The 19,848-nt window shown below is 42.8% G+C and overlaps 1 protein-coding gene across 1 annotated transcript; it reads right to left on the reverse strand.

Moving 5' to 3' along the window:
- Positions 1-465: 465 nt before the first annotated feature.
- Positions 466-19,520, reverse strand: slc30a9 (solute carrier family 30 member 9). The gene is made up of 18 exons (XM_021561546.2): positions 19,244-19,520; positions 18,464-18,613; positions 18,143-18,337; positions 17,208-17,358; positions 16,770-16,862; positions 16,474-16,556; positions 16,044-16,102; positions 15,125-15,195; positions 14,061-14,163; positions 13,559-13,614; positions 13,280-13,415; positions 12,804-12,843; positions 11,938-12,009; positions 5,920-6,027; positions 5,370-5,535; positions 4,027-4,156; positions 3,568-3,681; positions 466-3,122 (listed from the first exon to the last, which is right to left on the reverse strand). The coding sequence occupies exons 2-18, from the start codon at positions 18,570-18,572 to the stop codon at positions 3,078-3,080; spliced, it is 1,731 nt and encodes a 576-aa protein (XP_021417221.1). The 5' UTR covers positions 18,573-18,613; positions 19,244-19,520; the 3' UTR covers positions 466-3,077.
- Between the last annotated feature and the right edge of the window lie 328 nt (positions 19,521-19,848).

The raw sequence follows: 19,848 nt of genomic DNA on the forward strand, positions 1-19,848 counted from the left end.
GTTTTGTATAACAATACCAATCTTACAATATCGTACTAATGACTGTCCCAGATTTACATTTACTATGTTACATCTAGTCTATGAGACCAGTCTGAGATTCTTCAATGAAAGTGCTTCTTAGTCCAAGAAGAAGCCTAATCTGTGTCTGGGAAACCAGCCTATAGGAAATACATTTGCAGATTACTGCAATACTGTTCTCCCTGTAAGTATCCGCTCATACCATGCCCCACCACTAAGATAGTGGAGCCCCACAATAGAAAAAAATAAGGTACCTAATGGGAAGACAGGGAGGATATTTATAGTCTGTCTCCCAAGTGGACAAATACCTATAGTGTGGAATTGTGATTCCCAAATTGACAGGCATTCCTTGTGTTGAACTATGTCCTCCCCATTCAAAATAATTACAGGAGTAATTCATCAGTCTTAAGGAATACTAAACAATACTAACAACTCTAAGAAAAAAGATAAATGCTCATAAATTAAGATTTATTTGAACTCCTTCAGCAGTAGTTTCACTGTTCTATAACCAAAGGAAATCTTACATTATCAATGAACACCTTTAAAAATATATATATCCACCTCACCCCCGACAAAATTTAGAAACAACTCCAGCCCACCTCTAAAGAAAGCCGAGTATATATTCACCATTAGGGTATAAGCTTACAGCTGTGTCCCTGTAACTTGTTCATTGGCTAGACTGTCCGTTACATCAACACAGACATGAGCGCAGATTTCAAAGAAAAGCAGTCATTGAATGCAATGGGTCTTCTCAGGCAGGTGAAATGTTACAGAACATTCAGGGAGAAATTAATGATATGAGAGCAATGATTTTCCATCATATAGAATTAGGAATCATGTCAGCTCTATTCATTACATTTCTATCTGCAACATTCTGAATATTTCACTTACTGACTACACCCACAGAGCAGAACTATCAAGCTGGGAAGGTCAAAGTTGGGGCAATGGCTGTACAAACATCAATCTTTTATGGATAGTCAGCATTAATATTATTTATTTGTCGTTGTCTTAGTCTATACACAGAATGTCCATGGTAAAACATGAGTTTTATTTCACATAAGGCTCAGAAACAAAATGGCTACCGACAGCCTACTATTATTTATAGTGGTAAAGGAGGGGACGTTCGCTCTCTCTGGTTGTCCGAAGACCACTTCATCTTTGGAGCAAAAACCCAATCTGTCATCTGCTGACAGAGCAAACAACTGACCGTCCCCATGTTTGCAGAATTTCACAACACGCAGAGGTCCACAGCTGTATCAAGAGTATTTTCATAACATTGGTGTGATTCAAGATCAGTCATCTCACTCAATTATTTTAAATATTTCAAATCAATAATTCTTAGAACCCTTTTGAACAACTCTTCTTTCATCAATGGTATTATGCTACCAATAACATGTTATAGTAATAACGCAAGCTAGTCATCACTAAAGCACATTTCCATTCAATGAACCGGCGAGATCTGAACATGCCATCTTGCAGCGTTCATAGGTACATTACCTAAAATATAAGAAAAGGGGAAAAAAAAGACTTTCTCTACATACTGAAAATAAACTCTTCTCTGCTGCTTTTTGTGTACTTGAATAATTATTTGTATTCATAAAGGAATACTTGCAGAGGGAGCACAGTTCCATGTAGCTTCATAAGCTTTATGTATAATGAACAACAATATAAACGCAACATGTAAAGTGTTAGGTCCATGTTTCATGAGCTGAAATAAAAGATCCCAGAATTGTTCCCTACGCACAAAAAGCTTATTTCTCTCAAATGTTGTGCACAAATGTATTTACATCCTGGTTAGTGAGCATTTCTCCTTTGTCAAGATAATCCATACACCTGAGAGGTGTGGCATATCGAGAAGATGATTAAACAGCATGATCATTACACAGCTGCACCTTGTGCTGGGAATAACAGGCCACTTAAATGTGCCATTTTGTCACACAACAATGCCACAGATGTCTCAAGTTAAGGGAACATGCTGACTGCAGGAATGTCCACCAGAGTTGTTGCCAGAGATTTAAATATTAATTTCTCTACCATAAGCCACCTCAAATGTAATTTTAGAGAATTTGGCTGTACTTCCAACCGGCCCTCACAACCGCAGACCATGTGTAACCACACACGTACGCCCAGGACCTCCACATCCGGCTTCTTCACATGTGGGAAGACCTGAGACCAGCCACCCAAACCACCCAGACCAGCCACCCAGATGAAACTGAAGAGTATTTATCAGTAACAAAGCCCTTTTGTGGGGAAAGATTCATTCTGATTGGCTGGGCCAGGCTCCCCAGTGGGTGTGCTTATGTCGTCCCAGGCCCACATTTCCCAGACAGGTGAAATCCATATATTAGGGCCTAATTTATTTATTTCAATTGACTGAGTTCCTTATATGAACTGTAACTCAGTAAACTGTTGAAATTGTTGCATTAATATTTTTATTCAGTATATAACTGCTTATTGATACTGGTCCGTTTGAATAGTCAAAAGACATGATTTTTCAACTGACTTGTTTTTTTGTTCTTGTGGAAAGATGAATAAAAGTCAACACGAGAACTATATTCAAAAGGTAACTGTACAGCTACAGTGTGTGAAACACACCACGGCCAAGTCCAATTTCAGAACATCCGTGCTTTGAACCCAGTTCACTGCCACACCAGGTGTGCCACTGTCTCTAATACCTCTGTGCTTTCGAACAAACACTTCGTAACATTGGTAACGGCATGGTCAAATCAACATGGAAAGAAGTGGAACTAATTAAATCACTGTCCCAGCACGTGTCTGTTGCTTATGTAGTTCTGTCCTTGAGCTGTTCTTGTCTATTAATGTTCTGTATTATGTCATGTTTCTTGTGGACCCCAGGAAGAGTAGCTGCTGCTATTGTAACAGCTAATAGGGATCCTGATAAATTACCAAAAAGGACTAATCTACAGTAAGACTTGTTCAGATGAGTTGGAGAGGATGGGAGACAGCGGGAGGCAGAGGTCGGCTTGGCTATCCTCAAAACCACATTTCTCTAGTTCCTTCTTGCAGTCGCACAACTTTCCCTGCGTAGATCCGTAGTGTTATAGAATCTCCAGGTCTACGTGCCGTACCTCTGGGTTACGTTGCTGTTGAGTGACAAAGAAACAGGAGGCATTAGATCTTCCACAAAATTATTAAATGAATGGCAGCCATCAACTTGGATGACAATGTATAAGAGTACAGTATGCATTAGAGTTCATATTTGTGGTTTTGATAACCAACTAACAATTAATATAAGATGTCTCATGTGAAATATTGTTGAGCTGTACTTAACAAGCCCCACAAGCTGCAACAGTGTACTCAGGCCTGTTTGGTTCTGAATCCCTAACCTTTTCCCTGAACTGTGCACTTCCTTACCCTCCTTTATTAATGGATTGGTTCTTCATGAATTGATTCGATGTATGCATGTGCTCGAGGGAGTTCACAATATTTCTTACACCAATCCAGTACTTTTTAAATTCACAACGGGGATTGAACGTGTGCACACTGAGGGAGAATGGAACAGAGAATGGGAGTGTAGCTCCTCTCTACCTTGAGCTCTTTCTCCAGGCGGTCCACCTCGGCCCCCAGGGTGTCAATGATGTTCTCGCCGTGCTTCAGCATAAAGTTCTCCAGCTCATCAGTGGTCTTCACCTGCTGGATGTCCTACAAGCCACAACAAAGACACACATGACTAGATAATCATAGCTTGTGCTGTTACATTCAGGGAGTTGTGTCATTAAGCAATATTCATTCACTTTAAATAAAAAGTATTAAATCAGTTTGAAACAAAGACTAATTTCCCCAGCCCTTGGCTGTATACCAAAACAAGTGGAAGTGCTACTGTTTGGCTGAAAAACAAATCCCAGATTGCAGCTTTAAAAGGATTGTACAAAGGCTACCAATGCAGATTGTCAACCCTAGTAATCCAGGCATCCAACTTTCCAAAGCAGAAGGAAAGCTAAAAAGCAATTGTCTCCTTAATGAAACACTTGTTAGCGTCAGCCTTACGTTGAGGATCTGTTCGATGTCCTGCTTCTCCAGGTAGGAACGGGTCACCACCCGCCCGTCAAAGTCCACCTCCGCCTTGAAGCGCACTTTACTCAGCCCCAGGTCTGTGGCCTTCACATCGTGGATCGCCCTGGTCACAGTAAAGACAAAGGAGGAGGGGGGGGGGGTTAAATAGCACAAATAAAAGAAAAATTAGGGACCACAGGTGTAAATTAGCTAAGTAGCTAACTCTTGTGCAATATTTATTTTGTGCAAGGTCACTGACAAACCATAAGATGAATACATTAAGAACATATCTGGGGCTGCATATATCAAGCATCTCAGAGTAGGAGTACAGATGTGGGATCAAGTCCCCCTCTGTCATTGCAATCTTATTCATTGTGATCTTAAATCAGCTCTCTTTCTCTGGCCATGGCTCCAGCAGACCTGCTCTGACTTTTCAGCTTGTATTTACATAACAACGGCTAACTATTAACAACTTCACACAAAGAAACAGTCTTGAATGATGCGGAGGTTGTTGTTTCTGCTCGCCACAAGTCTTTTGTGTCACACTCCTGATGGAAACACCACAACGCGAGCTGACAGTAAGGTAAAACACTGGCGGCCCACTGGTGTAGGGGTAAGTCTCAATGGAAAAGCACCAAGTGAGTCCACGGGGCAATTTCACAGCTTTACATAAAGCCCCATTGGCAAATTGGCAACACTTCCCTCCCGGACCTCCTGTACGGGAAAGCATGTACAAGTGCAATAAATACTTTATGATGGATGCTTTGGAACAGCATGATCCTGGACCATGTTTTCCCAAACTCGGTCCTGGGGCCTCCCAGGGGGTACGTTTTGGTTTTTGCCCTAGCAATACACAGCTGAATCAAATAATCAAAGCTTGATGAGGTGGTTATTTGAAATCAGTGCTAGGGCAAAAAAAACATGCACCCAGAGGAGTTTGTGAAACCCTGTCCTGGACTATAATGTCAGTGCTGAGAACTGAGGCCTGGATCGTGTGGGGACCATGACAGAAGACTTTTTAGAAAGCTTTGAGGTCGAAAATTACAATTAGTAGGCCTACTTCTTATTGGTTGTCCTACCCTGTTTTAGTCTGTTTTTATTCCATTCAGTACTTTATGAACACAACCCTGGTACAGGGACAGAGACAAGGTCATAATGGAAAACTAAAATGAGCATTTCTCATCGAAAACTCCAGGTAGTCCCTACCTGCTTGCATTTAGTTTTGTGGTTAATAAACAACTCTGGGACAGGGGACATGGAGGCCTGGGGGGGGCCGCTCCAAGGTGAAGATTCCCCTAGGTATAGATCTATGATCAGCATCCAACAGGGCTACTGACCTGACGGCGGGGTCGTTCTCCAGGAACTCCGTGAGCTTCTGTACGTGCTCGGCCTGGATGGAGCGTCCCAGCAGGGCCTCAGTGTTGGTGTAGATGAGGAAGGCGGACACAGCCCCCAGGAGGGTTCCCACACCCAGAGAGCCCAGGCTATCGTACAGTGGGTTACCTGGCACGATGAGAAAACAAAATATATATATATAAAATATTTTAAAAAAAGAGAGAGTTGGTCTATGTCCCAAATGGTACCCTATACAGTGTTGCGGTCTGACTATGGACGCGTTCCAGGTAATCTTTACTGCATTTGAAGGCTACATAGGATGTTAGTACTATGTACAGATTTCGGACTCAGAATACACAGCATTGGTTTACTGGTAATATAAAGTCTGACTGTCCAGAGTTCAGACAGCTGGGTAACTGGTGACCTCAAGTTGTACAAAGTTGTCCTACTGGAAAAGACGTGTGTGAGTGCCTGTATGAGTGGGGAATGTATGCGTGGGGGATGTATGCGTGGGGGAATGAATAGGGTCTCGGAGTAGGTGGGTGTGTGTACCTGTGAGCGAGGTGAGCCCCATGCAGCTTGAGGCCATGATCACTCCCAGTACGGCAGCAGAGTCTTCCAGCAGCACCACGTTAGTGCTGGGGTCTCGGCTCTGCATCACTGCACATCAAAACATACTGCCTTACTAATCACAACAATTACTGATGCACATACAGTACCAGTCAAAAGATTGGACACATCAAATCATTCAAGGGTTTATTTTTTACTATATTGTAGAATAATAGTGAAGACATCAAAACTAGAGGTCGACCGATTAATCGGAATGGCCGATTAATTAGGGCCGATTTCAAGTTTTCATAACAATCGGAAATCATTATTTTTGGGCGCCGATTTGCCGATTCTTTTTTAAATATATATCTTTATTTAACTAGGCAAGTCAGTTAAGAACACATTCTTATTTTCAATGACTGCCTAGGAACGGTGGGTTAACTGCCTTGTTCAGGGGCAGAACGAGAGATTTTCACCTTGTCAGCTCGGGGGACCCAATCTTGCAACCTTACAGTTAACTAGTCCAACGCAGTAACGACCTGCCTCTCTCGTTGCACTCCACAAGGAGTTACGCGAATGCATTAATCCAAGGTAAGTTGCTAGCTAGCATTAAGCCTATCTTATAAAAAACAATCATAATCACTAGTTAACTACACATGGGTGATGATATTACTATATATTATTTAGCTTGTCCTGCGTTGGATATAATCTGACTGAGCATACAAGTATCTAAGTATCTGACTGAGCGGTGGTAGGCAGAAGCAGGCGGGTAAACATTCATTCAAACAGCACTTTGTTGCGTTTTGCCAGCAGCTCTTCGTTGTGCGTCAAGCATTGCGCTGTTTATGACTTCAAGCCTATCAACTCCCGAGATGAGGCTTGTGTAACCGAAGTGAAATGGCTAGCTAGTTAGCACGCGCTAATTGTCGTTGTGTTGCTGGTTCGAGCCCAGGGAGGAGTGAGGAGAGGGACGGAAGCTATACTGTTACACTGGCAATACTAAAGTGAATATAAGAACATCCAATAGTCAAAGGTACAGTGCCTTGCGAAAGTATTCGGCTCCCTTGAACTTTGCGACCTTTTGCCACATTTCAGGCTTCAAACATAAAGATATAAAACTGTATTTTTTTGTGAAGAATCAACAACAAGTGGGACACAATCATGAAGTGGAACGACATTTATTGGATATTTCAAACTTTTTTAACAAATCAAAAACTGAAAAATTGGGCGTGTAAAATTATTCAGCCCCTTTACTTTCAGTGCAGCAAACTCTCTCCAGAAGTTCAGTGAGGATCTCTGAATGATCCAATGTTGACCTAAATGACTAATGATGATAAATACAATCCACCTGTGTGTAATCAAGTCTCCGTATAAATGCACCTGCACTGTGATAGTCTCAGAGGTCCGTTAAAAGCGCAGAGAGCATCATGAAGAACAAGGAACACACCAGGCAGGTCCGAGATACTGTTGTGAAGAAGTTTAAAGCCGGATTTAGATACAAAAAGATTTCCCAAGCTTTAAACATCCCAAGGAGCACTGTGCAAGCAATAATATTGAAATGGAAGGAGTATCAGACCACTGCAAATCTACCAAGACCTGAACGTCCCTCTAAACTTTCAGCTCATACAAGGAGAAGACTGATCAGAGATGCAGCCAAGAGGCCTATGATCACTCTGGATGAACTGCAGAGATCTACAGCTGAGGTGGGAGACTCTGTCCATAGTACAACAATCAGTCGTATATTGCACAAATCTGGCCTTTATGGAAGAGTGGCAAGAAGAAAGCCATTTCTTAAAGATATCCATAAAAAGTGTCGTTTAAAGTTTGCCACAAGCCACCTGGGAGATACACCAAACATGTGGAAGAAGGTGCTCTGGTCAGATGAAACCAAAATTAAACTTTTTGGCAACAATGCAAAATGTTATGTTTGGCGTAAAAGCAACACAGCTCATCACCCTGAACACACCATCCCCACTGTCAAACATGGTGGTGGCAGCATCATGGTTTGGACCTGCTTTTCTTCAGCAGGGACAGGGAAGATGGTTAAAATTGATGGGAAGATGGATGGAGCCAAATACAGGACCATTCTGGAAGAACCTGGAGTCTGCAAAAGACCTGAGACTGGGACGGAGATTTGTCTTCCAACAAGACAATGATCCAAAACATAAAGCAAAATCTACAATGGAATGGTTCAAAAATAAACATATCCAGGTGTTAATGGCCAAGTCAAAGTCCAGACCTGAATCCAATCGAGAATCTGTGGAAAGAACTGAAAACTGCTGTTCACAAATGCTCTCCATCCAACCTCACTGAGCTCGAGCTGTTTTTCAAGGAGGAATGGGAAAAAATGTCAGTCTCTCGATGTGCAAAACTGATAGAGACATACCAAGCGACTTACAGCTGTAATCGCAGCAAAAGGTGGCGCTACAAAGTATTAACTTAAGGGGGCTGAATAATTTTGCACGCCCAATATTTCAGTTTTTGATTTGTTAAAAAAGTTTGAAATATCCAATAAATGTCGTTCCACTTCATGATTGTGTCCCACTTGTTGTTGATTCTTCACAAAAAAATACAGTTTTATATCTTTATGTTTGAAGCCTGAAATGTGGCAAAAGGTCGCAAAGTTCAAGGGGGCAGAATACTTTCGCAAGGCACTGTATATGAAATACAAATGGTAGAGGGAAATAGTCCTATAATAACTACAACCTAAAACTTACCTGGGAATATTGAAGACTCATGTTAAAAGGAACCACCAGCTTTCATATGTTCTCATGTTCTGAGCAAGGAACTGAAACGTTAGCTTTCTTACATAGCACATATTGCACTTTTACTCTCTTCTCCAACACTTTGTTTTTGCATTATTTGAACCAAATTGAACATGTTTCATTATTTACTTGAGGCTAAATTGATGTTGATGTATTATATTAAGTTAAAATAAGTGTTTATTCAGTATTGTAATTGTCATTTTTACAAATACATAAAAATAAAAAAATTGACCGATTAATCGGTATCGGCTTTTTTGGTCCTCCAATAATTCGCTATCGGTGTTAAAATCATAAATCGGTCAACCTCTAGTCAAAACTATGAAATAACACACGGAATCATGTACAGTCGTGGCCAAAAGTTTTGAGAATGACACAAATATGAATTTTCAAAGTCTGCTGCCTTGTATGAGAGCAATTTGCATATACCCCAGAATGTTATGAAAAGTGATCAGATAAATTGCAAAGTCCCTATTTGCCATGCAAATGAACAAAATCCCCCCAAAACATTTCTACTGCATTTCAGCCCTGACACAAAAGGACCAGCTGACATCATGTCAGTGAATCTCTCGTTAACACAGGTGTGAGTGTTGACGAGGACAAGGCTGGAGATCACTCTGGCATGCTGATTGAGTTCGAATAATAGACTGGAAGCTTCAAAGGGAGGGTGGTGCTTGGAATCATTGTTCTTCCTCTGTCAAACATGGTTACCTGCAAGGATACACATGCCGTCATCATTGTTTTGCACAAAAAAAGGCTTCACAGGCCCTTTGCTATTGCTGCCAGTAAAATTGCACCTAAATCAACCATTTATCGGATCATCAAGAACTTCAAGGAGAGCGGTTCAATTGTTGTGAAGAAGGCTTCAGGGCGCCCAAGAAAGTCCAGCAAGCACCAGGACCATCTCCTAAAGTTGATTCAGCTGCGGGATCGGGGAACCACCAGTACAGCGCTTGCTCAGGAATGGCAGAAGGCAGGTGTGAGTGCATCTGCACACACAGTGAGGCGAAGACTTTGAGGATGGCCTGGTGTCAAGAAGGGCAGCAAAGAAGCCACTTCCCTCCAGGAAAAACATCAGGGACAGACTGATATTCTGCAAACGGTACAGGGATTGGACTGCTGGGGACTGGGGTAAAGTCATTTTCTCTGATGCATCCCCTTTCCGATTGTTTGGGGCATCTAGAAAAAAGCTTGTCCGAAGAAGACAAGGTGAGCGCTACCATTAGTCCTGTGTCATGCCAACATTAAAGCATCCTGAGACCATTCATGTGTGGGGTTGCTTCTCAGCCAAGGGAGTGGGCTCACTTACAATTTTGCCTAAGAGCACAGCCATGAATAAAGAAATCAACACTTATTCCGAGAGCAACTTCTTCCAACCATCCAGGAACAGTTTGGTGACAAACAATGCCTTTTCCAGCATGATGGAGCACCTTGCCATAAGGCAAAAGTGATAACTAAGTGGCTCGGGGAACAAAGCATTGATATTTTGAGTCCATGGCCAGGAAACTCCCCAGACCTTAATCCCATTGAGAACGTGGTCAATCCTCAAGAGGAAGGTGGACAAACAAAACCCCACAAATTCCAAGCATTGGTTATACAAGAATGGGCTGCCAGTCAGAATGTGGCCCAGAAGTTAATTGACAGCATGCCAGGGCGGATTGCAGAGGTCTTGAAAAAGGGTCAACACTGCAAATCGACTCTTTGCATCACCTTCATGTAATTGTCATTGCCTTTGACACTTATGAAATGCTTGTAATTATACTTCAGCATTTCATAGTAACATCTAACAAAAATATCTAAAGACACTGAAGCAGCAAACTTTGTGGAAATTAATATTAGTCATTCTCCAAACTTTTGGCCATGACTGTATGTATTAACCAAAAAAAAAAAAAAGTGTTAAACAAATCTAAATATATTTTATATTCTTCAAAGTAGCCACCCTTTGCCTTGACAGCTTTGCACACTCTTGGCATTCTCTCAACCATCTTCACCTGGAATACTTTACCAACAGTCTTGGAGTTCTCACATATGCTGAATACTTGTTGGCTGTTTTTCCTTCACTCTGCGGTCCAACTCATCCCAAACAGTCTCAATTGGGTTGAGGTTAGGTGATTGTGGAGGCCAGATCATCTGATGCAGCACTCCATCACTCCTTCTTAGTCAAATAGCCCTTACACAGCCTGAAGGTGTGTTTGGTCATTGTCCTGTTGAAAAACAAATGACGGTCCCACTAAGCGCACACCAGAGGGGGTGGAGTATCGCTGTGGTTGTCATGCTGGTAATGTGTGCCTTGAATTCTAAATAAATCCCAGACCGTCACCAGCAAAGCACCATCACACCTCCATGCTTCACGGTGGGAACCACACATTCGGAGATCATTAATTCACCTACTCTGCGTCTCACAAAGACATGGTGGTTGGAACCAAAAATCTCAAATTTGGACTCATACCAAAGGACTGATCTCCACCGATCGAATGTCCATTGCTCGTGTTTCTTTTCCCAAGCAAGTCTTCTTATTGGTGTCGTTTAGTGGTTTCTTTGTAGTAATTCGACCATGAAGACATGATTTACACCGTCTCCTCTGAACAGTTGAGTCTGTTACTTGAAGCATTCATTTGGGCTGCAATCTGAGGTGCAGTTAACTCTAATGAACTTATCCTCTGCAGCAGAGGTAATTCTGGGTCTTCCTTTCCTGTGGCGGTCCTCATGAGAACCAGTTTCATCATAGTGCTTGATGGTTAACTACACTTAAAGAAACTTTCAAAGTTCTTGACATTTTCTGGATTGATGGACCATGAGCAGTGGATAAAAAATAAAAAAAGCATTGTCCCTGCCCCCGTTTCAGTGAAAAGCTGAGGGTTGGGGCTGGAGTAATGTAACCAATCAAATTCGTAGACAGCCATGAATGCAAGGACTGACCATCCATGATATTCCAATTATAGTTTGTATCCCCTCAACACGGTTTAGTGTTTCTTACATTTATTTTGTGTAAAAATGTTTGGAGTAAACAAGCTTATATTTTGGGTTCTGGTGGGGTATGAGAGTTGAAAGAAGCTCATGAGGCATTTAGAAGTTATATTCTTCATGAATAAATGGGTATATATTTATAAGTCCAAAAATGGATGTGGCAACTGCTGGTTGCCCCTTTAATGTTAGGGGTCATGTAAGAACTCTGGGTAGATTAGCATTTGGGTGATACTCAAGTCATTGATGCATACATCAAATAAAAAGGAACAAAACACATTAATATTGTACAAACCATATTCGTAGAAGGACACTCCTTGCTGGCCAGCACTCTTTTTGATCTCATTGATGGCCACTAGCAGTGTTGCTGAGAGGGAGGGAGAAGAATTATTACGGCCATGGGTTCCATAGAAGTCACAGTGCACCTTCCCAGTCAATATATAGTGCATTACATCCATTATAAATAAATATACACATCAGGGGCTATCAAGGTCAAAGCCGCACTCCCGGGTGGCGCAGTGGTCTAGGGCACTGCCTCGCAGCACTAGCTGTGCCACCAGAGACTCTGGGTTTGCGCCCGGGCTCTGTCGCAGCCGTCCGCGACCGGGAGATCCGTGGGGTGACGCACAATTGGCCTAGTGTCGTCCGGGTTAGGGAGGGTTTGGCCGGTAGGGATATTGTCTCATCGAGCACCAGCGACACCTGTGGCAGGCCGGGCGCAGTGCACGCTAACCAAGGTCGCCAGGTTTCCTCCGACACATTGTTGCGGCTGGCTTCCGGGTTGGATGCGCTCTGTGTTAAGAAGCAGTGCGGCTTCGACCTTGATCTCTCCCGAGCCCGTGCGGGAGTTGTAGCGATGAGACAAGATAGTAATTACTAACCACGAAATTGGGTAAAAAAAAAAATTGGGTAAAATATATTTAAAAAATAAAAAGCATCTCAGAGTAGGAGTGTTGATCTAAGATCAGCCACCCAGATAATATTTTTCTTTGTGATCTAAAAGACAAAAACTGAATCCAAGTCAGCAATCCTACTCGGAGATGCTTGATAGCCCGCATTGGATGTAATGCAGTAGATGTGTTGAATGGGAAGGTGCACTGCAATTCTACACTTGTTAAATATGGCCCCAGAGGGTGATGGTACCATCAGATCATAACCTACCTCCTTCTGAAACCAGAGATCCTGCCAAGATACAGTAAGCCTGCAAGAGACAAAAACCAACCAACTATTAAGAGGGACGGTGCCCCAAAATCACAGTCCAGTGACTCAGTAAGACTATGTGAATGTTTGATATAGAGTACATAGCAATCGGATTGTGCAGAATCACTGTACACATTTTGCATCCCAAACAGCCACTTATTTATGCGTGATCAAGATTAACGATTCTGCATATGGCCATGCCCAAAGTGATCCCTCAGCCGAGGTAACGGCAGGGTAGCCTAGTGGTTAGAGTGTTGGTTGCAAGTTCAAACCCCCGAGCTGACAAGGTACAAGTCTGTCGTTCTGCCCCTGAACAGGCAGTTAACCCACTAGGCCGTCATTGAAAATAAGAATTTGTTCTTAACTGACTTGCCCAGTTAAATAAAGGTAAAATAAAAAAAAAATTAAATAAAAGTAACAATAAGGCCACCACTCACCCAAAGCAGAGACTCGATTGGCTGTGGGTGCAGCAGTCCCATGATGCCATGGTACCAGGAGAGACCCGCCCCCATCATGAAGATTCCTACGCCACTGATGAGAGAGGCGATGTAGCGCATGTTTGAGAAACCGTACCTTAAATCAGGGAAGAAAAACAGAGTTTGTTTTATATCTGCACTCAAGCCCATCCGGAAGACAGACACCACAGATGCGTTGAAGCAGAGGGTGAACCGAGACAATAACACCATAAGTATAATTAACGGTAGTGTGCTCCTCACGGGTGGACAGCGTCAGGGTTGCGGACAGACTGGCTGATGCCGATTGCAAGAAGAGCCTGCAGGAGAGAGTGATAGGTGTTAACAGAACCTGCTGCCTTTCCACAATATACTGTATAGAAGACCGTTTACGATGACTATGATACATTTCAACTAACCATGGATACTGGTGTTATCTACTGCAAACAGAGATATAATTATGTATTAATATAATTGGTCCTAACTCATCCCTAATTGCAATATAAGGGCATGTGACGACATGTGAACTTCTTGGTAGTCTGTGGATGGCGGGTGCATCCCAACAATATCTCCTTTCTCCTGGAGTGCGCACTTGTACACTACTCCCCACACATCTGAAAGCAGTGGATTGACCGAGGCATGGGATTGTGAGAAGTTTCTACAATATTTCCAATACCAGACATTTCCTTTCAAATCAGCGAAGGGAAGTGACCAAATGCACCCTGTGGGAAGGAGAGATAATTTGGACATAGCCACTGTATCTGACCTGGTTGCAGGTGTCAGCCAGGGAGTGAATGGCCTCTGAGAACATGCTGGCTGATCCAGTGTACACCCAAGCCAGAAGCTTGAAGAAGAAATTCAGTCCATTACTGAGGGCAGAGAAAAACAAATCAACCTTTCAACGTATAAACATCAAGAAAATAATAGTTCTCAAACAGGGCAGCTAAAGGTTCACCCTGTCTTATAAACCTACAATATAATTCAAAGGGTGGTTGCCAGTGTTTGTAACATTTTTTGTTCGACTACCTTTTCTTTGCATGATCGAGCATATTTTCCAACTGAATGTATCAACGCGTTTGATAGTGGCTGTATGCAGACAGAGTTAAAGCTAGAATTCTTAATTGAAATGATAAAGCAGTCACTCTGCCCGTTTCAGTAAAAAGCTGAGGGATGGGCCTGGAGAAATGTAACCACTGAAAATCATAGACCGAGCTATGGATGCAAGGACTGACCACCCACAATATCACAATAATAGTTTTAACCATGTTGTGAGGCTATACAGTGCGTTTACATTTACAAACATTGGAGTAAAACCAGGTAATATTTTGGGTTCTGAAAGGGTAAAAACAGTTGAACTAAACTCATGAGGCATTTAAAGCTACGTATATTCTTCAAGAATCAAATGGGCATATATTTCATTCATTTCCAAGTTTAAAAAAAAATGTATGTAGCAACTGCAGATTGCCCCTTTAAGACCCATACCGTGTCTTGTAATTGAATTACGCTAACTCCTGTACTTCCTGCCTGACATGGGGGTCAATGTGAACAGACCTAGTGGAGTCCCTCATGTGATTGCTAACTCAATAGCCCGACAGTGTCTGGTGTAAGAAACTACCCCTGAACAACTTGTACTTGACTTACATTTGAATCCCTGGATGAAGAAATTGAATCTGTAACTACATTAAAACAATTCTGGCATGCATAAGAATAATAAGCCATTTCTGTGTTGTTTTTATGAGTTTTCATGACTCAACTTCACAGTAGGGTAAAAAACAAAGAGTAATGATACTATGCCGGGAGGGGAAAACAGACGAGGGAAAGGAGACTTACATGCATATGGCCACCATCACCACCTTCCCCGGCCCTTGTGAAAATGTTGCCCTCTTGCTGCCTGATCGGGGCTACATGACATGAGAAGAAGGGAGATCAAGCCTACTGGAGACATTTCACCTATATCAGACTTATTCTAGGAAAAACAAATCGGGTCAATTCCATTTTAATTCAATTCTGGAAGAAAAAAAACAAAACATTTTTAATCATTTTTTAAAATCAAATTCACTTTTGAAATCTAGGTTAATGTAGAATTGACCCTTTCAGCTAAATGGTACAAAAAAAGTAATCAAGACATATTAATGCAAAAACAACTTTCGTTTTACCATAAGAGCCCTTCATACTGGCTACAGTTGCCAGCTAAATCAAAGTTAGCATATTTAGATGATATTCTAGCACACAAAAATAAGCACATTATAGAATGCACCATCACATGCTAGGGGGGTGCAGTATTGTCCTGTAAAGGAGTCCGGCACTATACAGAGGCACTGTGTCAATGACAGTCGGTGTGAATGACATTGTCATGTAATGCAGTGATAAAGGGCTTTGTGGATTAAATAACCCCACACAGGGTCAAAGGTGACATGAAGGTCATTGACAGCAGGACATGTAACTACTGTACTGTGGACATTTCTCTGTCTATCATACGCAGTCTGGTCAGGAGATCCTGGCTGTACATCCATTTAGTTGTGGCTAGTATAGCTAAGAAAAAATAACATGGCTAATATAGTAGAAATTGTGGATAGTTGTGTTTCTATCCTCAAGATATCTTGGTAGATCTACACAAATGACCACCAGAACATTTCTGGTCAAAGTGTGTAATATGGATACATTTGCTCTTTTAATATTAGCTAAGCTTGAGGGCATTCCATAGGGAACATCACCACACTGCTTCAGGTCACATAGGGCCGAAACTCACCTTAGTGTTTCCCCAGAAATCTTTGTACTCCTTTAGCAACTGCTGATTCCGGAAAATATCTGAACGACACAATAAAAAGGGGGTGAGGAGACCTCAAACAGGCCGTGTGCAAGCTTGTAGGAAACATACACTCAGTGATTCCTCTCAAGAACACTAAAGAACCAGGCAGCCATCTGAGCTTAAGCCCAGGTCATATTCACTAAGGGATGCAATTGTGAATGGGACAGAAAACTTCAAATGAGCCTTCTCGCCCCTCCCTGTTTCAAGTCAGTTTTCTTCAATCGGTTGCCTAATGAATACAACCCATTAGAGACTAGGCAGGGTTACAAAAATAAAACAAAGCATATCATAAACAGCGCAAGTCTATACATCCTTCCGATTAATGTACAGTTAAGTCACAGAATGTGTTTGCAGGGTGGAGGACACCTACTCTCTTCGTACTCTCGCTCCTCCACTTTCCTGAGTTTCCGCTCTCTGTCAAGGGCTTCAGGACTTCCCCACACATCTAGAGCTCTGGAAGTCAGATTAAAATAACTGCTTGATGGAAAGCTTTCGTATTGTATACAATATGGTCTACCTAATAGCGTCACATTGGCATAAGGTTGCTAATGTGCTGGTCAACTGTAAAGTGCATGATTCCAACACTTGATATCTATTTGTGCTGCTGCCAACAATAGCTTTTTAATGACATGATTTTGAGTAGTAAGGAAAGTAAAATGTACTAACTTGAGTTCCACGTCTGATCGCAGGAATACAGTGAAAGCCTCGGTGTCGTCGTGGGGGCTGCGTCTACGGATCTTTCTTAGCTGCACCAGGTCACTGAGGTCACACGAGAGAGAGAGACGGACAGACTAACAGTCAGTGTGCTGAGTATATTAAGAGTATTTGCATCAATGACTGAGTCACAGGCATGTTAACGTCCCATAATGTAATAATCACAACAGTGTGTTTCCCATTAGCTCAGTGGACGCTTGTAATGCTAAGCAGCACTGGTATGCCTGGAATACACTGGTTACAGAAAAGGATGTCTACAACTTCCTTCAATGTGTACATTACCAAAGCACCAACAGAAAACATTCAAGATAACAATCCTTTTGCCTTGATTGACTTGCCCTGTATCCAGTCATGCTTCAATGTCTCAATTCACAGTTGTAGAGGGTTTACCTTGGCTTGAGACAGAACTCATTCATAGCTCTCACTGCAGTGATAAAGTTGTTCTGGGTGTACTTGGATCCATAGTCCCTCTTCTTAAGGACAGCCCGCACTTTCACTTGAATTGTCTCCATTTTTGTCAGACCTTGTGGGGTTACTGAACCTGAGATAGAAAAATATATTATATAACAGTGGCAATGAATTTCCCAATTAAAATAGAGTAGCTAAGAACATAACTCAACACAATATCTGAAGACTTACTTACCAGAAGTACTTCCAGCTGCTTTAGGGGTTAGGGTCAAGCATGTTTCAACAACATTCTAAAGACTGATACTTATATTTTGCGATCTTGTCTCAACGCTGCAACTCCCCAACGGGTTCGGGAGAGGCAAAGGCGGAGTCAAGCGTCCTTCAAAACATGACCTGCCTAATTGCGCTCCTTAATACCCACCAGCTTAACCCGGAAGCCAGCCACACCAATGTGTCGGAGGAAACTCCGTTCAACTGGCGACCGGGGGCCAGCCCGCAGACATCCGGCCAGCTACAAGGAGTCTCTAGAGCACGATGAGTCAAGTAAAGCCCTACCGGCCAAACCCTCCCCTGATCCGAATGATGCTGGGCCTATTGTGTGCCTATGGGACTCCCAGTCACGGCACAGCCCGGGAATGAACCTGGGTCTGTAGTAACGCCTCTAGCGATGCAGCGCCTAGACGGCTGCGCCACTCGGGAGGCCAAGACATACTTTTCATTCCTATTTTGATGTAGCAAGACTTCAAGGAGAGAGACTTCCCTGTTCTTACACCTCAACAGAATACTGGGGGTGTATTTATTAGTGGCACAGTAGCAAAATGTTTTATCAACAGGTAGAAACAAGTTTGCTTCCGTTTGGTTCCTAGTGAACACACCCATGTATGTATTGCCAACACAGGACAAACAGTGGCGCTTACCTGGGGAGTCTGAATAGGCTTGTGATGCCCCAGCCAGCACCTTCTCCGTAGTAGGTGGTCCTTGTGTTGGAGGAGGAGAGGGGCCATCCTTATTGCTGCCTGAGGTACAATAGTACTGGACCTGGCCTGTTGCTAGAGAGGCTACACGGAAGTCATGGCTGAACCACAGATTGTGCATCCCTACCTTGTGCCACCCTGTAGGGAAATGTGTGCGTGTTAGCTATAACATGTTTATTCCATAGGTCCACAACACACACACTTAGAGTTGACAAAGAGCGTGATGCATAAAACAGTGCATTGACTTGAACATGTGAGCCTCACCGTGGCATGGTCGGGCAACCCTGGGGGTTCGTTGTGACAGTGGGGCTCTTTGCTGCAGGTAGACCCTGCAGAAGACTTGCCATGGTCTCTGTGCCAGGCCGGTGAACATCCTCGCCGTTGCGGGGCTTCGTATAGCAATGCTGGAACTTGCTGTTTGAGTGATCACAAGACAGCACTGTTAGTGAGCATCGGTTGAGAGCGGCCAAACAACTGGCATCACACACCTCGTTAGCTAGCTAATTTCATAGCCATATACGTTGGGTTAAAATTATAAAAACCGACTCTCCTCCCAAAGATATCATTATGTAACTACCACCTAGAACACTCTCTGGACCTGGCTGTAACGTTAGTTAGCTAATACCGCCTCATTTCCCGGCTCAGATCAGCTAGCTACAATAACAGTAACACAGTTCCAAATTATCTGACCGGCTAGTAAAGCTAGCTAGCTAGTTCTTGGTTAGCTAGGTTAACAGGCAGAAGTTCAAATGACACATAACTTGACATTGCATTGACAGCGTCTTATAAACCTGGTCAATCTTACGGCAGTACTATCAATTCATAAAAACGGATGGATACTTCGCAGTCTGCTCGCTAACTCGATCTTGGCAAGCCAGATAAAGCCAGCCAGTGCCATCGTCGGACGCCGGTGCGACACCACCAAACAGGTTTGGAAAAGCTAGCTAGCTAGCTAAAGTAAAGCGTCTTCCTACGTATACATTACACGTTTTGGTTGTCAGGAAGTCGGTCAATACATGTTGATTTATTTCAGGACGGCCTTACCTTGTTGTGTTACATTTGCTCCGCATATCTCAGATCATTTTGAGTTCCGTGCACCTGTTAGCTACTGACACAAAGGTCGCGTCCACTGCTCAAACGTTGCACGTATTAACCGATGGTTGCGTACTACGTCATCGACGGTGTCATAGACTGACAGATTGCTATGAGACGAGATCGAAATTGGCGAGAAAAATGGGGTAAAATACAAAAAAAAATATGTGTTTAGCTGATACGTTAAATACCTATCCAGACTTTGCATGATCTGGCAGGCGTCAACAACGCCTGGGCAACACACAAAAGTAGAGTGACGCTACTCTCGTGAGAGTATGGTGGTTTCCACGAAATTGTAGTTGCCTGATATCGCGATGATTTTTTTATTAATTTAACTATTAATTTAACTAGACAGTTAAAATAACAAATTCTCCGGACAAACCCGGACGACGCTGAGCCAACTGTGCGTCGCCCTATGGAACTCCCAATCACGGCCAGTTGTGATACAGCCTGGAACCGAACCAGTGTGTCTGTAGTGACGCCTCAACCACTCAGATGCAGTGCCCTGGACCGATGCGCCACTCGGGAGCCCAAATGTGTTACAATCGCGCTATCCA

Source organism: Oncorhynchus mykiss, chromosome 14 (genome assembly GCF_013265735.2).
Source record: "Oncorhynchus mykiss isolate Arlee chromosome 14, USDA_OmykA_1.1, whole genome shotgun sequence".
In the NCBI taxonomy this organism is placed as follows: Eukaryota; Metazoa; Chordata; class Actinopteri; order Salmoniformes; family Salmonidae; genus Oncorhynchus; species Oncorhynchus mykiss.